At 53.2% G+C, this 22,588-nt stretch overlaps 1 protein-coding gene across 1 annotated transcript; it reads right to left on the reverse strand.

Annotated features, from left to right (window-relative positions):
• Positions 1 to 1,747: 1,747 nt before the first annotated feature.
• On the reverse strand, positions 1,748 to 20,603 carry COLGALT1 (collagen beta(1-O)galactosyltransferase 1). Its single transcript, XM_037028715.1, has 12 exons — positions 20,245 to 20,603; positions 18,923 to 19,033; positions 18,079 to 18,196; positions 13,629 to 13,763; positions 11,396 to 11,600; positions 9,876 to 9,995; positions 6,707 to 6,783; positions 6,524 to 6,630; positions 6,135 to 6,267; positions 4,771 to 4,898; positions 3,543 to 3,749; positions 1,748 to 3,311 (listed from the first exon to the last, which is right to left on the reverse strand). The coding sequence occupies exons 1-12, from the start codon at positions 20,505 to 20,507 to the stop codon at positions 3,044 to 3,046; spliced, it is 1,872 nt and encodes a 623-aa protein (XP_036884610.1). The 5' UTR covers positions 20,508 to 20,603; the 3' UTR covers positions 1,748 to 3,043.
• Positions 20,604 to 22,588: the final 1,985 nt, after the last annotated feature.

Raw genomic sequence — 22,588 nt, forward strand, 5'->3', positions numbered from 1 at the left:
TTTAATCAGAGACATTTTGAAGCAAAGGAAGCCACTTCATGTCACGAAGAAGACCCTTCTAGAGGCCCATGTCCCCAAGAGGCTGAGTGGTATTAGGCGCAGAGATTCTCGACGCGGGCGCTGGGGGCTTCAGGGCCACTCTGCCCTGCAGGGTGCTTAGCTGCATCCTAACTCCACTCGGTAACAATAGCACCCACCCAAGTCATGGTCGCCAGGAAGGTCTCCAGACATCGGCCAATCTCGCTGAGGGACCGAATCACCCCCAGTTGAAATCCACTAATAAGACTTGGAAATACCTCATGTAACTATAATACGTGAGAAGCGACTACAATGTCCTGTAAGAGGGAACTGGTTACTAAACTCAGATCATGGCCCCTGGATGAAGGGGGAGGAGTTAACAAGAAAAGCGACTGGTGGCCTCGACTGTTACCGACTTACCCAACTGAAACAGAAGCTCCAGCGGTAAAAATGTATCACGTGTCACTGTTCGCTGCGGGCTGTGATGTTCTCCGTCCACAGTGGTCCGAAAAATGGCGGTCCACCCACCACGGAATAGTGCGTGTCACAACCCAGAAGGAACTGGCAGACATCTGCGTGGTTTAGAAGGTCCACAGTAGGTCATTAAATTTTAAAAGAAAAGTGATCCCATGCTTATGAAATAAAAAGGTGTTATATAGGGAAAAGAAAGCAGGTTGCAGCAGGGTTTATGTAACATGATGTTCTTTTTTTTATCTGCACCCAAGGACATGTTCCTTTGCTTTTTTAGATACAGAGAGAAAGGGAGAGAGGGAGGGAGAGATGAAAGGGGAGAGGAAGGAAGAGAAACCTTGATAGGAGAGAGCATTGACTGGTTGCCTTCCTATGTACCCAGGCCAGGGATCCAGGCCGGGGATCATGTGTCCAGACCAGGGTGGGTCACACACGCTCACACCTGGACCAGGGGTGAACCCACAACCCAGGCACATGCCCTGAGAATCAAACCCGCAGGCGTTCAGTCACGGGACGCGGCTCTGTCCACTGAGCTGCACTGGCCAGAGCACATGATTCTCTTTTGAAGAATATATATAGATATGCTCCGTGCAAGTGCGCAAGACTGTTTTTACCAAAATAGTGGTTGTCTTTGAGGACATATGACCTGAAATTCTGCTTTTTTAGTTTCCTTAGCTGTATGTCCTAAGTCTTCTGCAGGATCACATGCCATCGGTGTTACTGTGTAAATACCGACACTCTAAGGCCTTAAGAATGTTGAGAACCCTTAAGTGTCTGTCACAGAAAATCCAAATCCCTGTGGTAGGACCCCTGAGTGTCTGCTCCAGGCTGTCACCCTGAGGTGACCAACTGCTTGTTGGTTCCCCTGCAGCTCCTTCTCCCTGGTCTTAGGTCTCCACCTACGTCTGGGCTTCCGGGGGTGACCACTTGGACACAAAGCCTCATCATAGGGTCTGTTTCCTGGGGACTCCAAACCATGAAAGGCCCCCTCTGCATGTTGTCACCTCAAATATTCCTGCAGTTGACCCCACAGGATACAGCAAACTTGGCCATCTGTCCCTGACCTAGCTGGGGACGTTTTATGGGACAGGTTGGGCTACAAGGCACTCACTGCCCCCTCACCCACACTCCCCCCCCGCCCTCACCTTCTCTCCAGCACCTGGTTCCCTCCCACACCTTGGCCAACAATGAGGATGGGGCTGCAAATGATGTGTTGGCAGTAAGCAGAGCATCGGGCCAAGAAGAGAACACAATTATGTGAAAACCAACCAGGAACATTTAATAAAAAAATAAGCAAGTTATTCAGGATCCGACCCAGCAAGCAGTATCCATCCCCAAGAGGGTCGAGCACCACTGGCCAGCTCCAACATTCGTTGCTGCCTGAAGGCACTGCAAGTCTCCCAGCCTGGGCCAGGGAGCATCCTGCCCAAGCTGCAGGCAGCACCTCAGTGCAGCTGAGCCCACCAAAGGCTCGGAGAGAGGAATGCCACTGAGCAGGCAGACTACACCTGAGATGCAGGCCTGGGAGGTCAAGCGAACAGAAGCAGGGGTGGGCAGCGGAGACCCAGCCCCCATCTTCACCCCCGCCCCCTCCAGGGGGGCTGTGTGGTTACTGGGACCAGCAGCAGGCCCTGGTGAGAGAACAGCCACCCTCCCTGCTGGGGGGTGATGTGCACACAGCTCAGGTGACTAGGGAATGAATAAGGACTCCAGCTCAACCATTCTCTAACCCACCTGGGAGTCCCCAAGGTCTGGTACACAGTAGGCACTCAATAAATGCCTAATACATAAAGAAAGGAAAGGATTCTTTTGTTCATCTGTGGCCCAACGCACATGTGGGTGACCAAATGCTGTCCGAACAACCATCATACTGTTTTGTATCGCTGATGCCTGGCGCATAGTAGGTGCCCTCCAGATGCGTGGGGAAGAAACCAATTAAAGAGTGAAAAGGACCTTGTTTATCTCCATCCCCAGCACCCAGCTCAGCTCCCAGCGCACAGCAGACATTCAGCAAAAGCACTGAGTCAATGAGAATTTTTGTGTGACAAGGACCAAGCCAATAGTAGGTGCTTGATATGTGTTTGAATAAAAGAGTCTTGTTTATCTCATATTCCCAGAGCCTGAAATGGTGCCCAACATACAGTAGGCACTCAATAAATACTTAAATTAATTTTTAAAAAATGAATGTGTATCACTAGTGCCTGATTTTGGGGGAATCGATAAATGCTTGATGACTGAGTCATCACTGAGGAAATAATTATGCCCCATTCATTGCCATCGCCCACAGGCCTGGTATGCAATCTGCTTTACAAATGTCAGGCACATGGAGAGATGCATGCTGGCTTGTTCCCACCCAATCTCTCAGGGTCAAACACTATTCTTGGCATACAGTAGGCACTCCATTAATGCTGCCTGCGTGCATGTGATTGCTGAGCAAGAGCTGGCTGGACACCGCCCTGCGTGGAGAGTGCTCCTCGGCCTGCCAGGGGTCCGCAGGGGCCCTGCTGTCCCAGCAAGCGACTGGAGGCTGCTCTGGTGCGTTAGCGGCTGCCCCTCAGAGCTCGTCCCGGGCAGCGCTGTCCAGTGGGGACTGCAGCACATCCGAGTTTTTGGCCTCTCGGCTCAGTGCCTGCTGCTCCCGCATCTTCTGTGATTTGGCACGGTCCCAGTCAGTCTTGACGTGCTCGTTGTTCCACACAACTGAGGTCTCTGTGTCGCTCACATACCCATCGTCCCCTGTGTAGTGCGTGGGATACACGAGCAGAGGCTCCACGGAGAAGGCACGCAGGTTGCGGGGGGAGAAGTGGGCCTTGTACTCAGACCTGGGGGAAGGGAGAGAGGGGTAGCAGTGGGTCAGGGGAAGGGACAGACGGAGGGAGAAGTGGGAGGGAACAAACTGAGACAGAAGCAGGGATTCAGATGGAGCCAGAGGTGGAGGGGACACACAAAGGAAGTGGATGAGGAAAATGCCCCTGGGGTATGACAGCCCCGCCCCTCCAGGACAGCTACACAGTGAGACCCCAGCCCCCTTGCCCACAGCAGCAGCCCCTCACACTGGGTGCTTGTCGAACATGACTGGCAGGAACTCGTCGACGGGCAGCATCTTGGAGAGTGGCCGAGCGGCCAGCAGCTTGTGGGCACCTTGCAGGGAGATCACGTAGGCCAGTGTCCAATAGGAGTAGTCAGCCTCCACCAGGTTCCTCACTCGGGGCACAGCTTTCTCAGGGTGCTCCACCTGCATCCGCTTCCGGCCCACATAGCTGGGGGACAGAAGTAAAAGCCTGTCACCCTCCTTCCGCCCACCAGTGAGCACTAACCCAGCAAGGCAGGGGTCTAGTGGGCCCCTGTCAGGCCCTGGGGTGGGAGGGGACTGGGCATGTTTGGGGCACAATAAGGAGGCCTATGTAGCTGGACTTTTTCCAAGGGCGCTAGGGAGCCACAGAAGGCTCTGGAGCTGGGGGAAATGGGATCTTTGGGACGTTCTCCAAGGCTATGCCACAAGGAAGAAGAGTGGGGCTGACAGAGACACTGGTCTGGGTTCAGAGGGCTGTGTGGCAGCAGAGTGAGGTGCAAGGGTGTAGTGAGCAGTCAGGAATGAAGGGGTGCAGTTACCATTCTCATTAACAACATGGTCCCGAGTCTGGGACCTAGAACCTGAATCAGGGCCCTGCACACCACAGGAGACAGAGGGACGGAGGGAGGAGGACCCAACGCCCCTATAAAGGACTGTTCCAGAAATACGCTGGCCACACCTGACCTAGTGCTGGGCTAAGACTCAGGCTCCCTGGCTACTCCCCACACTAGGCCAACTCAGGGCTAAGAGTCCTGACCACACACATTCCAGGCCACACCCCCAGCTTCTCAGATAGCTCACAGGTTTCCCAGGACAATCTTAGCCACACCCCAACCCCACAAGACCCTTTAAGTCTCCAAGCCCCGATGAACCCCCACCCCCATAGCCAGATCCCTAGGCTTCTAAGACCCCACAGGCCAGAAGCCACGCCCCAGCCCTGAGTGCTTTCAGGCCCACCCCTCACACAGGCCACACACACACACAGAGCACTCCTGCCACACTCCCAAGAGTCGGTCCAAGCTGTATCTTCTGATCTCTAGCTGCGCCCCCCTAGGCTCCATACCCCACTCCAGACCACGCCTCTGAGCTCTGGCCCAACCCCTAAACCCCACTCCAAACTTTACCCCTGGGCCCTGGCCACTCCCCAGGTCTGCACCTGCCCCAAGCCATGCCCTCAGACACGGCCCCACCCCAGACCCCATACTCACATGAGGTCCCAGTCCAGATCCTCCCTCTCCACATCCCGCATGAGGTTCATCAGGCGCCTCTTGAAGAAGATCTCAAAGCGCAGGTCGTCCTCAAAGACAAGTGATTTCTGCAGCCCCCTGTCCACAACCTGAGGGAGACCAAGGCCGGGCCTGACCCTCAAGCCAGCTCAGCTTAAAGGCTCTGCGGCAGCAGGAGAAACACAAAGCACCCCTCCCCAACCACTGTCTGGACTCACCTCCCCCCCCAGACACCACCTCCTCAAACATTCAACAACAGACCCCGCCTGGCTGCTCCTTCCCACTCCAGGGCGTGGGCCTAGGCTGGCACACAGCACCCTCCTGCCTGCAGTGGCAGGCAGACTCTCTCTCGCCCTCTAGGCTTCCGCTCTGATGTCACCGGCAGGCCCTTCCCGAGCACCACCAAAGGCTGCCAGCCAAGGGCAATTCATGCCCCGAGGCCCCTTCTCTGTATGTATCTCACTTATTTCACTCTGATTTCTTTGTGGTTTTATCATCAATCCTCCCACTTCCTGGAGCTGTGAGTCCCCTGCAGGGGACTTGGTGTGTCCCAGCAGCTATGCTGTCCCCAGTACCAGCACCAGGCCAGGTGCACAGTAGGCACTCGGCAAATGTTCCATGAATGAATGAACTTGACAATCTTCATGGCTGCCCCGAGGCCATGACTGGGGAAACCGAAGCTCTGGCTGGAAAGCACGGTCCTGCTCACAGAGCTCACCCCTCTAAGAGGCAGGGCTGGACTTGAACTCAGTTGTTCCCTAGCTCCAGGGTTGCTTGGACACCACAACTCTGCCCCATCCATCCACAATGAATTTTAGGAAAGGAGGACAACCCAAGTGAGCACCCATCGCCTCAAACACCTGGACAGCCCCTCTGGAGCACCCTGCCCCCCCTGCAGCTGGACACCCATCTGGCCTCATGCCTGGCAGTGCCAGGTTCCAGCCCTGCACCCTCCCTCATCAGAGCCTCTCTCTCTGTGGCTGATGAGCCCCACCGTTAATGTACTACCCCTGGCAAGGGCTCCGCACTAGTTCAAGTCACCACAGCTGTTGCTTCTACTAGTAAATGTCAAGACCACAGTCCAGGCTCCAGATATTTGAAAGCAGCTGGTGTGAAGAGGCCTCGCTTGGCCCCAGACCCAGTCTGCTTCGGACACTGGGCCCACCCCTCCCCCTCCCCAGGTTGCATGTGTGCGCAGTGGGAGGACATTAGCCAGAGAGGCCCTGGGCCCTGCTGCAGCTCTGGAATCTGCCTGGGGTGCAGGCAATGCCCTCCCTGGGCTGTGGGAAGGCTGAGGAGGGCCCTGCCCTACCCACCTCGCCAGACCCCTACCCTGCTGGACCCACCTCCTTCCAGATGTTATAGTGGCTGAGGAAGCAACCCAACTCTCCCTTGGTGAGGGGTCGCCCGTGGTAGGGGTCCTGGTAGCCGGGCAGCATCTGGATGCCCAGTGCCTCCACCTGGCTGGTGTTCATGGCTCTGGAAGGGGGGGCAGGAAAGGGTCAGTGGGAAACCCACCCTGCCTGCCATTCCACCACGAGGGCAGCTGCCCTCCTGCTGAGCAGCTGCTTCCCTCTTCAACTACTGGCGCCCCTCCTGGACCTGTGGCCAGGCCTGCAGGGGACAGTCTACCCGGTGTGGCTCTGCCAGACACCCTCCAAGGGTGGCACTCCCCTCCCCTCCACTATGGGCCCCAGCGCATGGTCCACCCCCCTCCCCCCAGGGTTGGACGCACTTGCCGTCCACAGCCTCCACCAGCCGGAACTGGATCTCCTGCACCTGCAGTGCCCGCACCATGCGCTCCCGTCGGTCCTGCCGCCGCTTCAGGTTGATCATGAAGACCTGCGGTGCAGGGCCTCTGTGAACCCTCCAGCCCTAAGTCCCCCACCCCACCCCCACCCCAGAAGGCCCAGCCCACCTCGTCAAAGCCCATCTTGTCAGGCATCTTGGGAGGCACCGAGACAAACGGGGAGGGCTCTGCTGGGGAGTGCTTCACTGCAGGACAAAAGAAGCCAGGGTGTTGCTGGTGTCATGGGGCGGGAGGGGGGGGGCATTCCAGCCTCTTTCCATTGCCCCCTCCCCATCCCCAACATGGCTCCCCATCACCCCCAGCCCCTCAGCCTGGGGTTGGGGAATCTGCCTGATCTGCCCCTCCATAACACTATTGCTTGTCTTTCTCCCCCACTTCCTACTCACTCCGCCTATCAGCACACCCCTTCCTACCTCAGAACCCTGGAACACCCTTCCTTCCTCCTCCCCAACCCGGGGTGGGGGTGGGGGGGGTGGGTGTGTGTGTGTGTGTGTGTGTGTGTGTGTGTGTGTGTCCCCCTGGTGGCTGAAGATGGAATGGCACACTCCCTACTGTTTGGGGGTTGGGGGCAGTATTTTGGTCTCTCGAGGGGAGTGTTTCCCAACATCATCCTCAGGCTGAGTCAGGTACCTCCTTCGGGCCCCCACAGTGCCCAGGCTTCCACCACCAAATCTCTATCTTGCTATCGTCACTCCGTCTCCTGCAATGGACACCAGGTCTGTCCACTCACACTGGGTCCCCAGTGCCCAACACAGGGCTCAGCATACAGCACGTGCTCATAGAATAAACCAAGATTGATGACAAGCTGGGTGACCTTGACCTATTGGGGCCTCAGATTCCTTATCTATAAAATGGGCTAATAACACCTCAGAGAATTGCCTCTGAAAAGGCGCCATGAAATCACACATGTATGGGTGGAATGGGGTCCTCCCACAGAAAGTTATGACCGCGCCCAAACCCTCTGGACCCCAGAATGTGACCTTCTTTGAAAATAGAGTCTTTACAAAGGTGATCAAGGTACAGTGAGGTCATCAGCGTTGCCCCAATCACTATGACTAGGATCCCGATGAGAAATCAAATGTGACACAGAGGGAAGACACACAGGGGAGACACACAGGGGAGACAGCCATCTGACCAGCGACACGTCTACAGGCCAGGCTTTGCCCAGAACTTCAGAGTCATCATGGCTGTTCCCCTTTCAGCTGTTTCCCCTCTCACACCATTGCTCATGGTGTGAGCAATGCTCAGACCATGTCCCCAGAGCCTCGGGCACGGCCCTCACAGCTCCCTCGGAAGGATGGGACCCTCAGGTAGACAGGAGCCTGCAGAGGTCCCTGCCTGCCCAGCAGGCTAGCCCAGAAAAGCCCAGTGTGATGGGCAGTGTGGTACATGCCTCCCCGAGAACAAAGGCCCCATGCGAGCCCAAGGAACAGACACAGGTCCTTCTGTGTGAGATGGGAAGGCTGAGCTAGCCCTCCACCTCCCACCTCACAGCCTGGGCCTCCTCCAAGGCCACCGCATCCCAGGGCTTCCTTCCACCCAGGGCCCTTCGGCTCCTGGCCACCACCCTCTCCGTGAGCAAGCCGGGATCAATGCCATGACTCTGGGGTCTGAGGACATAGGCTCAAATCCCAGGGGCTCCTTGTCTTCTCTTTCTGAGCCTCTGCCCCCCAACACTCACACTGAGGGGGGTATGATGGTGCCAGTGCCTGCCTGTGGGGGGTGGGATGTTATCACCCTGAGCTCTTCTGCAAGTCTGAAGTCTCATTGGGAAAAAGATGCTTGAACCCATGAAAAATCACAGGCACAGCCCAGGTCCAGATACCCACACGCAGAGAGAAAGAAACGTGGCTTTCACTTGGGCAGAGGGAAGGCTTCACACAAATATCTGAAACCCCTGGACCTTCCTTCCATTGGTTCTGTGCGCTCAGCTCTGGCCCTCAAGGGAGAAACAGGAAGTATCCACGCCTCTGTCACATGAACAGTTTCCTGACCAGAAGCAGTAACAGACATACATGTGAAAATTTAAATGAAGAAAACTATGGCAGCCACAGAAATGCCTCTCAGGGTCCAAATGCGTATGAGGGTTGGTGACACGCAGAGACCTGCTTCTCATGGCTGTGGTCCAGCGGGGCTCCTGACCTAGGCCTGAGCATCTGCATGTGACAGGCACTTGGGTGCTGTGCAGTCTCCACCCTGGTGACCTTGCAGCCTCCAGGTGCCACCTCAGAAGATCAAAGTCCCCTTCCCCAAAGAGAAGGGAGTGTGCCATTCCATCTTCAGCCACCAGGGGGACAGACGGACGGACACACACACACACACACACACACACACACACACACAGTCTCTGAGAGAGACCCTTGCAGAGCAGAGCCCTGGCAGCTGACACCAGCAGTCTGGCCCCTCCATCCACATCTGTACGCTGGGGCAATGTCTGTGCTGCCTCCCGGGCCCTCTCGGAGACGCGTGTGACCAGCAAACGGCAAAGCCTCCACGGAAGCAGACACTGTCCCACCGTCCTCTTGCTCCGAGACACCCTCGACCCTGTCAGGAAGCCCCTCCTCGAGCAATCTTGATGGCGGCTCAGCCCTTGTGCTCAACCCACCGCAGGGGCCCACCAGAGGCATGGCTGCTAGTTAAGAATTTGTGGATTTACTTGTTTATCTATTAGAAAGACATGAGCTTGCAACTGTGGTTGAAATATGTAATTTCCTTTTTTCTTAAGTGTTGTATTCAAGTAAAACCAAAGTGTGCATATAAGATAAGTAGTAAATAAAGAATAGGTCTGGGGTTTGTAAATGGCCCCAAAAGGCTGTGGCCCAGGCACTGCCATGCACATAAAGGTTCACCAATGAAAAGCTGTTGTCCTCCCTGCTCCCACATTCCCCATAGCTCCCAACTGCTCCTGAGGAAAACGCCAGTGTCTAAGGCTGCTGTCCTGGCCCTGCCAGTTCTGTCCCACTGACCTGTTCTCTTCCCTGAGCTCACATCCCCTTCAGCCTCCCAGTCTCAGCATATAATGCTCCCTCTGGCTGCAATTCCCTTCTGGCTAACTCCCATCCACCAGGCCATCTTAATGCCACCTCCTCCAGGAAGCCTACCCTGACTGCCATGCACAGCTGCTACAAGCTAGCCCTCCCTGAGAGGTGAGGACAACTGTTCATTTTGTTCACGTTGGGTTCCCAATGCCCAGTAAAGGGACAAGCACCCAGCAGGTGCTCAGTGTTCAGGAGATGGACATGAGATGACAGAGAAAGGGCAGTGTGGGCAGACTCACCCATAACCTCCAGCTCCACATGCATGAAGCTCTCAGCCTCGTCCTGGAGGGTACTATGTGACCGCAGTGGCACCGGCAGAAAGCCATACACCTCCTTGTTGCACACGTACATCTGGACCTCTGGGGTCAAGGAATAAACATCAAAATTGAAAACTAAACAACAAAATGACAGTGGCCACCTCTGACCACAGTGTCAGCCGCGTAGCCCAGCGTGGGGCCAGAAAGGAAAGGGGTCCCACCCACTGTTCCCAGCAACCAGCAGAAACCCCTCAGACTTCCATCTGGGACTTGAAGCCAGACAGGGGCTCTCACTGGCAGGCAAGACACCGACCACCAACAGAACTGCTAACGAGCACCTTGCACCACCACGGACACAGCCCCCATAGGGTCCATGCCAAAGCGAACCACCAAACAGCAGGGGGACAGTAAAGGTGCACATTTCTGCACAAAAAGGGGAGCAACTGGGTGAGGGGTTAGGAACGTTATCTCCACCTGCATTCGTCCTTTCCTGGATGGTTTAAATTTTTATATTGAATGTACATCTTTTTTAAAAGTTAATAACTCAGTGGAAATAATTTTTACTTTAACTGACTAACTTCTACAATAGGCCAGACAGTATAAATACTTTAGGCTGCTGGCCCAACAGTTTCTGTCTCAACAACTCAATTCCGCCCTTGGGACATGAACGCAGCCACAGACAACATTTAAATAAGTGGGTGTGGCAGTGAACCAATGAAACTTTCCATACTGGCCCTGAAATTTGAATTTCATAAAATTTTAAGATGTCACAAAATATTTTTCTTTTCATTTTCCCCCCAACAATTTAAAACATATAAAAACCAGCCCTGGCTGGGTAGCTCAGTTAGTTAGAGCATCATCCTGATACACCAAGGATACGGGTGTGATCTGTGGGCAGGACACATACAAGAATGCATAAATTAATAGAACAACAAATTGATGTTTCTTTATCTCTCCCTTCCTCTCTCTCTCTGAAATCAGTAAATAAAACTTTTTTAAAAACAAAACATTCTGCCCTGGCTGGTGTGGCTTAGTGGGTTAGGCACCAGCCTATAAACCAAAGGGTCTCCAGTTCGATTCCCAGTCAGGGCACATGCCTGGGTTGCAGGCCAGGTCCCTGGATGGGGGTGAAAGGCAACCACACATTGATGTTTCTCTCCCTCCCTTCCCTGCAGGCCACAGTTTGCCAACTCCTGATTTAAAGTAATTAACATGTCAGTATATGGCTGTGTCCTTTCTCTTCAAGGGAAAAATTATGTTCAACTACAGAAAACTGGGAGGCCTAGGGTGTGAAGACATCCAGCAAAGCCAGGGCTGGAAAAAGAATGGGTACTGGGGCCATCATCTGCACACCACCTGGATACAGCCACACCTGAAACCACACCTACATCCCGCAGTTTTGGTCCTGTAAATTTTCTGTGGGCTCTGTTTGGTCTTGTTCAGCAGATTCCAGAGAACTGGCCAGATGATGCCTCTGTGAGAGCAAACTCCCGAGGGCTCACCTGCCTGCTTGCAGGAGAAGGCAAAAACGATGATGTCATCAAAAGACCAGGTATAGTCGGTGTGTGGTGGATAAAATGCCAAGTTCCTGGATGCTGCCTTCCGCAAGTCGATCAGAAAGGTCGAGTGCACCATGGGAACTGCAAAACAGCCCCGGCGGTCCCGCTTTCGGATGGGGATGTAGGCAGGCGTGCGCTTGTAGTAGCCCTGTGGGGAAGGGGCAGAGTTCTGCACGGGGGCCCGAGGGGCAAGGCTGGAGGCCCAGGACACTGGGAGGCATGGAACCCGGGTGCCAACTCCTGGCTGTGGTGGGCATTCCCTGAACACAGTGCTGTGGGCGTGACCAGTGACAGTCTCCACCCCCGTGCCCCAGCTGATAAAAGGAAAACAGCTATCTACTTGCAGACTTGATCCCACACTTCAGATCAGAAAGGCAGCATTTGAAGGAGAAAATTAAAAAGTTGAAAAAGGTCTTATCATTGAACTGGCCAACAACAACGACAAAAAAAAAACAACCCAGCCTTGGCTGTGTTGCTCAGTTGATTGGAACATTGTCCCATACACTAAAAGGCTGCATGTTTGATGCCGTCAGGGTGTGCACGGAGGCAACCCTTCAGTGTCTCTCTCTCCCTTCCTCTCTAACTAGAAATTAATAAACATATCTTTGGGTGAGGATTCAAAAAATAACACCCAAGGATGGTAGAATGCTAACTTCTACAGTTTTGGGGATTTAATACGGCAAAATTGGTTAAAACTAAAGCACTGTGACCCTGGCCGATGTGGCTCAGTAGGTTGGAGCGCCATCCTGCAACCAAGGGGTTGTGGGTCTAATTCCCAGTCAGGGCACATCCCTAGGATGCAGGTCAACCCCCAACCCCCTGCCTGGGGCCGAGTGTTGCACTCCCCAGTGTGGGTGCGTGTGAGAGGCCAACTGATGCTTCTCTCTCGCATTGTGTTTCTCCCTCTCCCTTTCCCCCTGAAAGCAGTGAAAAAAAATGTCTTCAGATGAGGACGAAAAAGTTAATACCCCCCCAAACTATAAAGTGCTATGACTTGTGCCCAAAGAAACGACTTTGAGATCAACCCCCATAGAAATAAAATGTGTATGTTCAGCACTGGCCTTAGGGGTACACACCCAGTGCACTGCCTGTCGGTGGATGAACGGTGAAATGCTGGTGACTACGTAAAAGAACGTGTTCGCGCTGCATCTGTGTTCTGACGGGATGAGCACGTGTGTTGTTCCATGGAAAATCAAATTGTACACTAAAGTATATAATATAATTCAGCTTTCATATGAAATAAATCTGACATGTGTTTATGTTTCTGGAGATAAGAATAAAAAGATGTGCAGACATTTCTAAAAAATCTGAAAAGGGGACTGAAAAAAATCAGAAAAATCTGACATCCTTTGATTTACATAAAAACTGAACATCAATTCAATTTAGAAGATACATTTTAAAAGCTTCTGGAACAATCCTGAGTTGGCCTCTTTTCCTCAGACTCTTTACAAACTAGAATTGTTGGCACATATTTCGATTTCTATGACACATTTTAAAAAATAGAAACCACTGAATTACTCACTTTAAAAGGGTGACTTTTATGTCTTCTGAATTGCATGTCAGTTAAAAACAACACAGGAGGAGACAGGATGGGTCAGCCTCCTGGCTGCAGCCACCCAGCCCCCTTCCTGGGGCATAGCCCCCACCCCAGCACCTACCCCCTTACTCCCCCCCGGCTTTGCCTGTTGCCTCAGCCTGGACCCTGGGGTGGAACGTGTGACACAGGCCTGGCCAACCAGACCCTGGAATGTTCTTGGCTCCTGTAATTGGTTCAGGGGTAAGAGGAGAGACTGGACAAGGCCCCATCAGAGAGGACTTCAGATGGATGCAGCTGGGATCATTCCCCGGGAGTTGGAAGATGAAGCCACCCAGGGAAGAAGGAAGACAGGAATGTTTGAACATCTGAATCAAGCTGTGCCTGAAGTCCCATCCTGGCACCGCCACTTCCTAGCTCTGTGAGCTTAGGCGAGCTGCGTCCTCGCTCTATGCTTTTGTTTCAGCCTCACTACTGGGGAGAGAGAGGTAAAGGTCAAAGTCATGGACCCTGCCGTGGGCGTGGTTCCATGGTGTTGTGAAACACTGGCCATGGGGTGGCGTGATGCTAAGTTAGGTTCCCACTTGCTTGTCCCAGCCCGTACCACCCATAAGCCCCACACTACCCAGGCAGCCCCCTGACCTGAGAAGTCATCCCACACCAGAAATTGGAGTACGCGGCTCGGGAATCCAGCATGGGCGCCACCACTGTCTTGTTCTCAGCAATCAGCAGGGTCAGCATGTCTGGGTTCAGGATCAGGTTGTCTGAGTCCACAAACTACAAAACACCCAACACGAACAACATCAGTGCGGGCTGCCGAGAGACCCCAGCTGGGCCATGGCTTGGGACGGCCGGGCAGACGCAGAGTCCTGGAGGTCCAGAGAGCCTGGAATAGCACGTGTGACCCTGGAAGCCACCCGGTGCCTCAGCCCACGGCTCTGCCCTCGGTAACAAGCCAAGTCACAATCACATGATGAAACAGACTACTAAGGAAGGAACAGGAACGGACCAACACAGCAGCACATGTTTAGTGTGTCTGGGACACACTAATGGGTCCCAGACATGGTGCTGTTGAGATAGGGACATGACAGTGGGCGTGCCACGTGGCCCCATTAGCGGGAACTTTTACAAGAGGGAGCACTGGTCAGTGAGGACAGTTAGGGCCAGAGGCCTCTTCTGTGAGGAACACACTTTTTTCTCTGTGGGTTAGATGACAGGGAAAAGTTCATATAAGTCTGGCTGGGTGGCTCAGTTGGTTGAAGCGTCGTTCAAGGCACCAAAAGGTTGTGGATTTGATTTCTGGTGGGGGCCCATACACCGACTGATGTCTCTCACATCAATGTCTCTCTCCTCTCTCTCCAAAAATCAACAAAACATACCCTCCAACAAGGATGTTTTTAAAAAGTTCATATAAATAAAAACTTTATTTTCTTTAACACCTTAAATGTTGGGATAAAAAGATGGTAACTTCCTAGTTGCAAGCAAAAAAAAAAAAAAAGCCAGGAATGAAATTCACCAAACCATGAACAGAATCACCATGGGGGCAGGGTGCCTGCTAGTCCCCCCAAAAGCCATGTGTCACCAACACCTTCCAGAAAGGCCACACCAGGAGAGTCACTGTTTGTCACATGAACTGGAAACGAACGACCCAGGAGTCTAGAGGCATTTGGAGGAAGTCCTCAACAAATCAGCTAGAAACTCTGCCATCACAACTGAAAAACATGCCACAGAAAACAATTAGGTGAGGACATTCCTGTTTCCTGGGATGTGAGAACACACAGGCCACAGTAAGTTACAGAGCTATTAGGACGTGGGTTTTCAAAAAATGCACCTGGTCCACGGGTATGCTTACTGTTACCCGTGCACAGTGTTTAGAGCATTTAAATCACTTGCGGTAAACAACAGCAAAAACTAGAATCCCAGGCTTCTCTGGCACCATGGGCACAGGACCCCCGCCTGGGAACCCTCCGCTGCAGACAGGAGGTGGCTGCCTGTGGGACGAGCCATGCGGTTGTGCATGTTCCCCACCCAGCCCTTGAGGATCTTTAAACTGTGACCTCTGGATACATGTGCAGTAAAAACAGCCAGAATGGTCTGCAAGTTCCTCAAAAAATTAAAAACAGTTTTTGTGTGACCCAGCAATTCTACTCCTGGGTATAGATGGAGAACTGGAAACGGGGACTTGAACACCGTGTTCAAATGTTCGAATCAGCATGATTCAGACCAGCCAAAAGGTGGAATCAGCCTAGTGTCCAACATCAGATGAATGGATACACAAAATGTGGTCCATCTGCACAATGAAATATTACTCAGCCGTGAAAAGGAAGGAACACAACGTGGAAGAACCTGAACACATGATTTTGAGTGAGAGAAGCCAGGCACAAAAGGCCAACCCTGGCTGGTGCAGCTCAGTGGATTGAGCGCGGCCTGCAAAGCAGAGTCACTGGTTCCATCCCCAGTCGGGGCACATGTCTGGGTTGTGGGCCAGGTCCCCAGTAGGGGGCGCATCCGAGGCAACCACACGCTGATGTTTCTCTCCCTCTCTTTCTCCCTCTCTTCCCTTCTGTCTAAAATAAATAAATAAAATCCTTTTAAAAAAAGTTCTTATGTTGTATTATTCCATTAATATGAAATGTCCAGAACAGGCAGATCCAGAGACAGAAAGCAGATTAGTGGTTGCTGAGCTGAGGGAGGGGCATGGGCAGTGACTGCTGATGGGGACAGAGGTCTCCTTTTGGAATGATGGAATGTTCTGGAACCAGATGGAGATGATGGCTGTACAACCTTGTGAATATGCTAATAGCCACTGAATTGCACACTTTAAAATGGTTCATTTTATGTTACATAAATTGCACCTCAATTAAAAAACATACAAAAAAGCCAGAAAGTAAGTCTGAGAGGTAAGATTGCAAAGTTTGTTTGTTTTTTCTATCCTAAATGCCTTATTTTTCTCATATATTTTCTTACAAGTAACACCCATAGTGTTTGTAAAAAGGGAGAAAAAAGATGCCCCTTTGATAATAATTTTAAAAACATTGGACAATGATTTCACACACCAATATGGATTTTCAAAGCTCCCAATTTCAAAAATAGTGTATGTCAAAAGCTGCTTTGAGTTTTGAACCAAAGCCTGACATTCTACCTACGTTTACTGAAGGAAAAAATAGAGAAAACTAGCCAACCTCAAACCATGAAAGCAAAACAGACAAGGTGGCCCTGTACGGGATGGCTCCAGGCAGGGCCAAGTGTTACCTCTGCACTCCACTGGTTTCCCCACCCAGCAGGCTGAAACCGCCCTCTCCAAGCATCCACTTTCCCTGTCTATAAAATGGTCTGAGGAGACTTCAACCTGCAGGCCCCCAGGAGGAGCCTTCCCCCTCTCAGGGGACGGCTCTCTCCTCCCCAAAGGGCTCAGGCCAGATGACTGGGGTCCTCCTAGCACCCTCACATTCAGTCCCCAAGCAGGGCCTGAACCCCCCTGTGCCATCCCATAGAGGTCTCCCCACAGCCTCCTGCTGTCCCCTTTCCTGCCTGAAAGGCCAGGATCCCACAGCCACCACAGGGCCTCTGAAAATCGTAAATTAGAACACAGCCCTCCCATGCTCACACACCCTTGGTGGCTCCCCAGTACCATCAGAGGAAAAGCCAATCTTTCCTTCAGCCTGCAGAGGCTGGGCCCCACTCACCACCTCAGCATCACCCCTCCACTGCTCCCTCTTTACGCCATTCCAACCACACTGGCCTCCTTGAGGCCCTTCTGCCCCCAAGCTTGCTGCCTGCTCTTCCCTCCACCTCAGGTGCTGTCCTCCAGCTTCCCCCCGAGGCTGGCTCCTTTGCTCTTTCAGGTCTCTTCTGGGGTCGCCTCCTAGGGAAGGCCCCCAGCCCTGCTTACCCAGCACCCCACCCTCTTATGCCATTTGTGGAGGCTGAATGCTGAAGTGCTAACCTTGGTGGCTGTGACTATGACCTCATTTGGAAACACAGTCTTGGCAGATGACCTTAGGAGAAGAGAAGAGACACACAAAAGAGGAGTAACCATGGAGGCGGAGACTGGGCTGATACAGCCACAAGCCAAGGACACCTGGAGCCACCAGAAGCTGGAAGAGGCTGGAAGAGGCTGGAAGAGGCAGGAAGGGGCCTCCCTGGAGCTTCTGAGGGGGAGCACAACCCTGCTGACACCTGGACTCGACCCCCAGCCTCCAGAACTGAGAGACAACACACTTCCCAAAATACAGCGCTCCCCCACCCCCGCTGCCCAGTGTGTGGAACTTTGTCCCAATAGCCCCAGTACACTGACACATGTCAACCACCTTCCTACAGCTTCGTCACAGCTCCGCCGCCTTCTGATATTTCCTCACTCAATTTGGTTTTTCTGGTCACATCCACCTTTCCCGGATACCAGCAAGGTGGGGCTCTGCCTGTGCAGACCTTCACTGTGTCTGTCCCCAGGGCCAGCAGGAGGGGACTAGGAGTGGCTCATAAATGTATGTTGATTGGCAGGTACACGAAACCAGCCACAGGCACTGCCAGGCTGGCATCAATGCGTTCAGCCTCGCCGGTAGCCCGGCCATCAACGTCCTCCCCATCCACACCAGGGTAGGGGATCACACCTAAGTCAGGGGGACAGGAAGGCCCATGACCTGTGGGCAGTCATCCAACATTATCGCATTCAACACTCCACATCCCCTCCTTCCAGGGGCAACACTGGCCAGGAAGGAGGAAGTAAAAATCAGGCCTCAGCAACTCAGCGTCGCCAAGTCCCCAGAGCCCCTGACCCATCCTTCTGCTTTTTGGAGTGGCCCAGAGAGTGTCATCAAGGGTTTGTGGAGATCTAGTGTCACTCATGATGGCAATAATGAAAGTGGAGATGAACCAAGTGTCCAACCACAGAGGACAGTTGGGGACACAATCTGATGGTTAGGAGCCCAAGGGCCCCAGGTCGAATCCCAGCTCCTCCAACTAACTAGCTGGGTCACCTCTGACAAGGCAAGTCCCCTTGTATGCCTCAGTTTCCTCCTCTGTAAAGCAGAGTTAAGGACAGTCTCCACACCCACAGCTTTGCCCCCTGTGATCCGTGGGCTAAGAAACTCACCAAGATGTAATCAGCCCACATGTCCCGGGCTGATTTCAGGGCTGCCTGGCGCAACTTCATGATGTGCTCGTAGCGCGAGTCAGACCAGTGTTTGGGGCCCTCCTCATCTGGGTAGGACCTGCAGAGAGGTGGCTGTGATGCGCACAGCACTGGCACTGCTAGAGCCCAGACAGGGCCCCGGCTGTGAGGTGGTCAGAAAGGGCTCCCTGGAGGAGGGGCTGGGTAAGCTGGATCTGAAGGCTGGGAAAAAGCAAGCAAGGAGAAAATAGGAGGAGGGAGGTGTATCTGCAGCCTCAGGGGGCGTGGTCAGTACCAAGGCCCAGAGGGGAGAAAGTCCAGGCAATCTATAGGGCCAGAAGAAAGCTCCGAGGGACAGGGCACTGGGAGACAATAAAGAGCCAAAGAAAATTGTAACCTGTCCTCCCAGACTCAGAATCTGATCTGAATGGTGAGTGGGTACAGAAATAAACTCTGAAAAAGTGAAAGGAACCGTGTCCATAATGCCCAGGGAGTTATGGGAAAGCTAAGCAGGAGAGCTGGTGGTGTTGGGCTGCTGGTAAGACTGGGAACGAAGCAGTGGGTGTCACTCAAAGACATGGGGTGAGAGAACTCTAGGTGTAGGGGAAGGCTGGGTGGGGCAAAGGGCTAGGGCAGAGGTGGGAGACAGGGATTAGGGCCCATTGTGAAGCCGAGGGCAGGTAGGAGTAGCCAGAGTAGCCAGAGCTCTCAGGTGAGGCTGCAGAGTTGGGCTGGAGAGTCAGGGGCTGAGGGAGCCATGGAGGGTTGTGAGCAGGGGTGCAGCTGGGTCGGACTGGGAGGGCTCAGGGCAGCACCTGGCACTCACCTGGGCTCCTCTGCTGGCCTCCATTCCACAGAGTGGTACAAGCTCTTCACGGCCACCAACCACTCCCGCAGTACAGCCGACGTGTTGTCTGAGTTGTGGTCCGTGGCCACCCTGTGGACGGAGGGGGCCAGTCATTGAGGTTGGGGAGCCCAGGGCAGGACAGGGCAACAGTGCAGCACCTGGGCTTTGCACCCTGGCTCAGCCTGGTAGCAGCTACGTAGTGCCTGGCAAGGTGCTTCCCCTCTCTGTGCCTCAGTTTCTTTATCTTTAACACAGGGGCGAGGACACTTCACTAGGCTGCATAGAATAGTAAATACACTAATTTTAGAAAAACATACGAGACACTGAGGCATCTATGATCTTATAAGAAGATCAGGTTCTAAATAGTGTAATTTAATAAAAATATAACTACATCTCATGGTTCTGCTCCATCATTTTTGAGTTTCTCCTACAAATGACACCATCTCAGAGTGAGCTGTGCTCACTAATTCGCTCAACAAACATTTCTTACGCACCAACTGTGTGCTTGAGTCATTCAGGGTAGGGCACCTAGGGTGGAGAAGAGGAACATCTGGGGATCTAGTTTGAACGTGGAGCCCAGAGCTGTTTTCCCAAATGAACTGTTATTAAGTTGACAACCAGAACAGCAGTAATAATCACAGCAGCCCTGGTCACTGAATGCCAAACCGTGATGCCAGGGCCCCAGGGCTTCACACCTGTTAAGTGGTTAATCTTCAAAGACAAACCCAACCAGAGTTATATTAATACCCCTTTTTCCAGACACTAAGGATGTCACTAGTCAGGATTGTTCGTGGCTGTGTCCCATTCCCTGTCCAGAAAGGATCCACTTCCTCTGGGGCCACACCCCACACACCCACTTTGGTTAGAAGGCCCAATTCAGGCCGACTTCAGGGGCAGAACAGCAGCAGCAATGAGAAGATATACAGTTAGCGGGAGTACACTGTGGGCCCAGGCAACGCCCTTGCGGGGGCTCCAGACTGCCCTTCCTTGGAGCCTGTGTGTGCTCCAATAGGGTTTAGAGGGTTAGACGGCAAGGTCTGCCCTGGGTGTGGCCCTGAATCTGCCCTAATGGGGAGGCAGCAGGCAAAGCGAGGGTCTGGCCCATTCTTATGCAGGGCGGGGGAAGAAAGGAAGAGTAGGAATAGGACACGCGTGGGTCTGGCCCCCGTGTCCCCTGGGGACAAGCAGAAGGCACTCGCAGGTCTGGTCCGCCCTGCCCGGTAGCAGAACAGGAGGGAGGACAAGGCGTGGAGCCGCCGAATGGGCGGCAGGTCGGCCGCTGCTGACTGCGCTGCACTCACCACAGCGCCGTGCGCTCCCGCGGGTGCTGCAGCCGTTCTAGTGCACCCAGTGTGGTTGGCAGCGCGTGGGCCGCGTTGCGCGCCAGCAGGGCGATGAGCACGCGTGGCGCCTGCAGCGGGGACTCTGGGCTCCAGCGCTCTTCTGGGAAGTAGGCAGCGGCGCCTGGCGGGCCCCCCGGAGGAGGCAGCGCCAGCAAAAGCAACAACAGCAGCGTTGGGAGCGGCGGCCCGCGCCCGCGGCATGCGCGTGGGGCCGCCGCCATCGCGCCACGCGTCGCCTTTAAGTCTCTTTTCTGCCGGAGGACGCGGACCGCGCCTTAAAGGGGCTGTCGAAACCCCGAGGCAGCGTTGCGCCTTAAAGGGGAGGAGAGCGCAAGCAGTGAATCAGACAACAGGGCTTGTCTTCCAGGACCCGCCTCCCAGGACCCGCCTCAGGACAGCCTGAAGGAGAGAGGCTCCGTGTACCCTCGGTAGCCCCGCCCCCACTCCCTACTTAAAGGCACAGAGCTCAGAATCTACCCTGCCTCGGGGCGACTGCTCCCATGGGCCCCACACCTGATGTGCCACCAACTTTTATTGGTACAAGCCCCAAGCTTGTACCAGGAGGACCTGGATAGTTAGAAGCTGCTTTGGGACCTGAAAGATCTGAGCCTCAGTTTCCCTTGCTGCAACATGAATTTTATCGTCCTTGGGTACCGGACCTCTCCAGGTTGCCCTCAAGGGTTGTTGAGTATTAAGCTCGTGGTCCCAGACCTCCTTCCCCCGGGCTCACTGTGGGATCCTCAATATGTCCACCTGTACGATGGGGTTATACGGATCCGGGAGAGCTGGCATGAAGAGAAGCCAAGTGATGTTTTAACGTGCTGAGCACATGCTCTGGAGGCAGGATGGGCTTTTCCATAGAAATCCTACCAAGAGATTGTTTTCCAATATCTGAATGTATTTTCTAATTGATCATGTGGGGGCCATTCCTAAAAATTAAGTTTAAAGAATGATGCTCAGATCTATACTCATTAATGTGTGGATAGCAGGGGGTTAATACTGCTAAGTAAAATTCAGGGCACAGGTCCTGTGTCCTGGCTGTCCATCAAAGGATGACAGCAAGCCGGGCAGTGAGCTTGACCAGAAAAGCCCCAAATCTCCCAGCCTATCTAATTCACCCCTTCTTCACTACATGCTCTTCCCCTTGTCCATGCCCTTCTTCTAATTACTTTTCCCTCCTTTGCTTCTGTTTTCTGATACCTTTCTGCAGTAACTATATGAACAAATTAAGCTTTTGGCTGAATATTTCAGAAATGCAGCCCAGTCTTTACTGGTTACATGATTGACTCTGAGTGGAGGGAAAGGGATGGGGCCAAACTCGGTCACTGTTGATAGTGGGGGGGTCTCTGCTTTGGGGGCATGTTTGAAACTGTCCTTAATAAAAAGGAAAAAAAAAGATGCTCTATGGACCTGGCAACAAAAGATCTTTCACATTAAGCAAGAAAAATAAGTTGACAAGTGTATCCTGTCCCAGTACACTAAAAAGAGACTGGAAGGATTTTGAACCCAGGGAAAACAGTGATTTTTCCCCTAGTGGGCAACAGGACAAGTTCTTGTTGCTGCAATTTTTCCAGAGTAACATCTACATCCTGAGTAAAAAAGAAGCCAGCTGGACAGGACTGTGAAGCACAAATGTGTCTCAGAAGATGGTGGTGGAGGGGACAAGTTAGGAAATGTGAGGAAAACCTTATTCTCCTGGGGGAGGCTTAAAACTCCAGGACATAATGAGAGGAAACTATCTCCATGGCGTGTGCAGGTCCCCCTCGGAAAGCTGAACTGAGAACATTGGGGAAATCCCTCCGGAACCCGCTCCGGAAGCAGCTGGAAGGCTTGTGCTGTGGGGAAACTGCCAACCTCAAGGGGACAGATGACTCTTCTGGCAAGCAGAGGGAAGTCATTGAAAGTTCTCTCNACCCAGGGAAAACAGTGATTTTTCCCCTAGTGGGCAACAGGACAAGTTCTTGTTGCTGCAATTTTTCCAGAGTAACATCTACATCCTGAGTAAAAAAGAAGCCAGCTGGACAGGACTGTGAAGCACAAATGTGTCTCAGAAGATGGTGGTGGAGGGGACAAGTCAGGAAATGTGAGGAAAACCTTATTCTCCTGGGGGAGGCTTAAAACTCCAGGACATAATGAGAGGAAACCATCTCCATGGAGTGTGCAGGTCCCCCTCGGAAAGCTGAACTGAGAACATTGGGGAAATCCCTCCGGAACCCGCTCCGGAAGCAGCTGGAAGGCTTGTGCTGTGGGGAAACTGCCAACCTCAAGCGGACAGATGACTCTTCTGGCAAGCAGAGGGAAG

This window comes from Sturnira hondurensis, unplaced genomic scaffold (assembly GCF_014824575.4).
Source record: "Sturnira hondurensis isolate 20B ecotype Veracruz unplaced genomic scaffold, ASM1482457v3 Scaffold0020119, whole genome shotgun sequence".
Classification (NCBI taxonomy): Eukaryota; Metazoa; Chordata; class Mammalia; order Chiroptera; family Phyllostomidae; genus Sturnira; species Sturnira hondurensis.

Coding starts and splice junctions, on each gene's coding strand:
- COLGALT1 (XM_037028715.1), bottom strand. CDS start 20,507: ATGGCGGCGGCCCCACGCGCATGCCGCGGGCGCGGGCCGCCGCTCCCA. Junction 13,764..18,078: donor TGTGGGCTGATTACATCTTG/GTGAGTTTCTTA, acceptor GGTGTTTTGTAG/TTTGTGGACTCAGACAACCT. Junction 9,996..11,395: donor CTTCTCCTGCAAGCAGGCAG/GTGAGCCCTCGG, acceptor CCTTGACCCCAG/AGGTCCAGATGTACGTGTGC.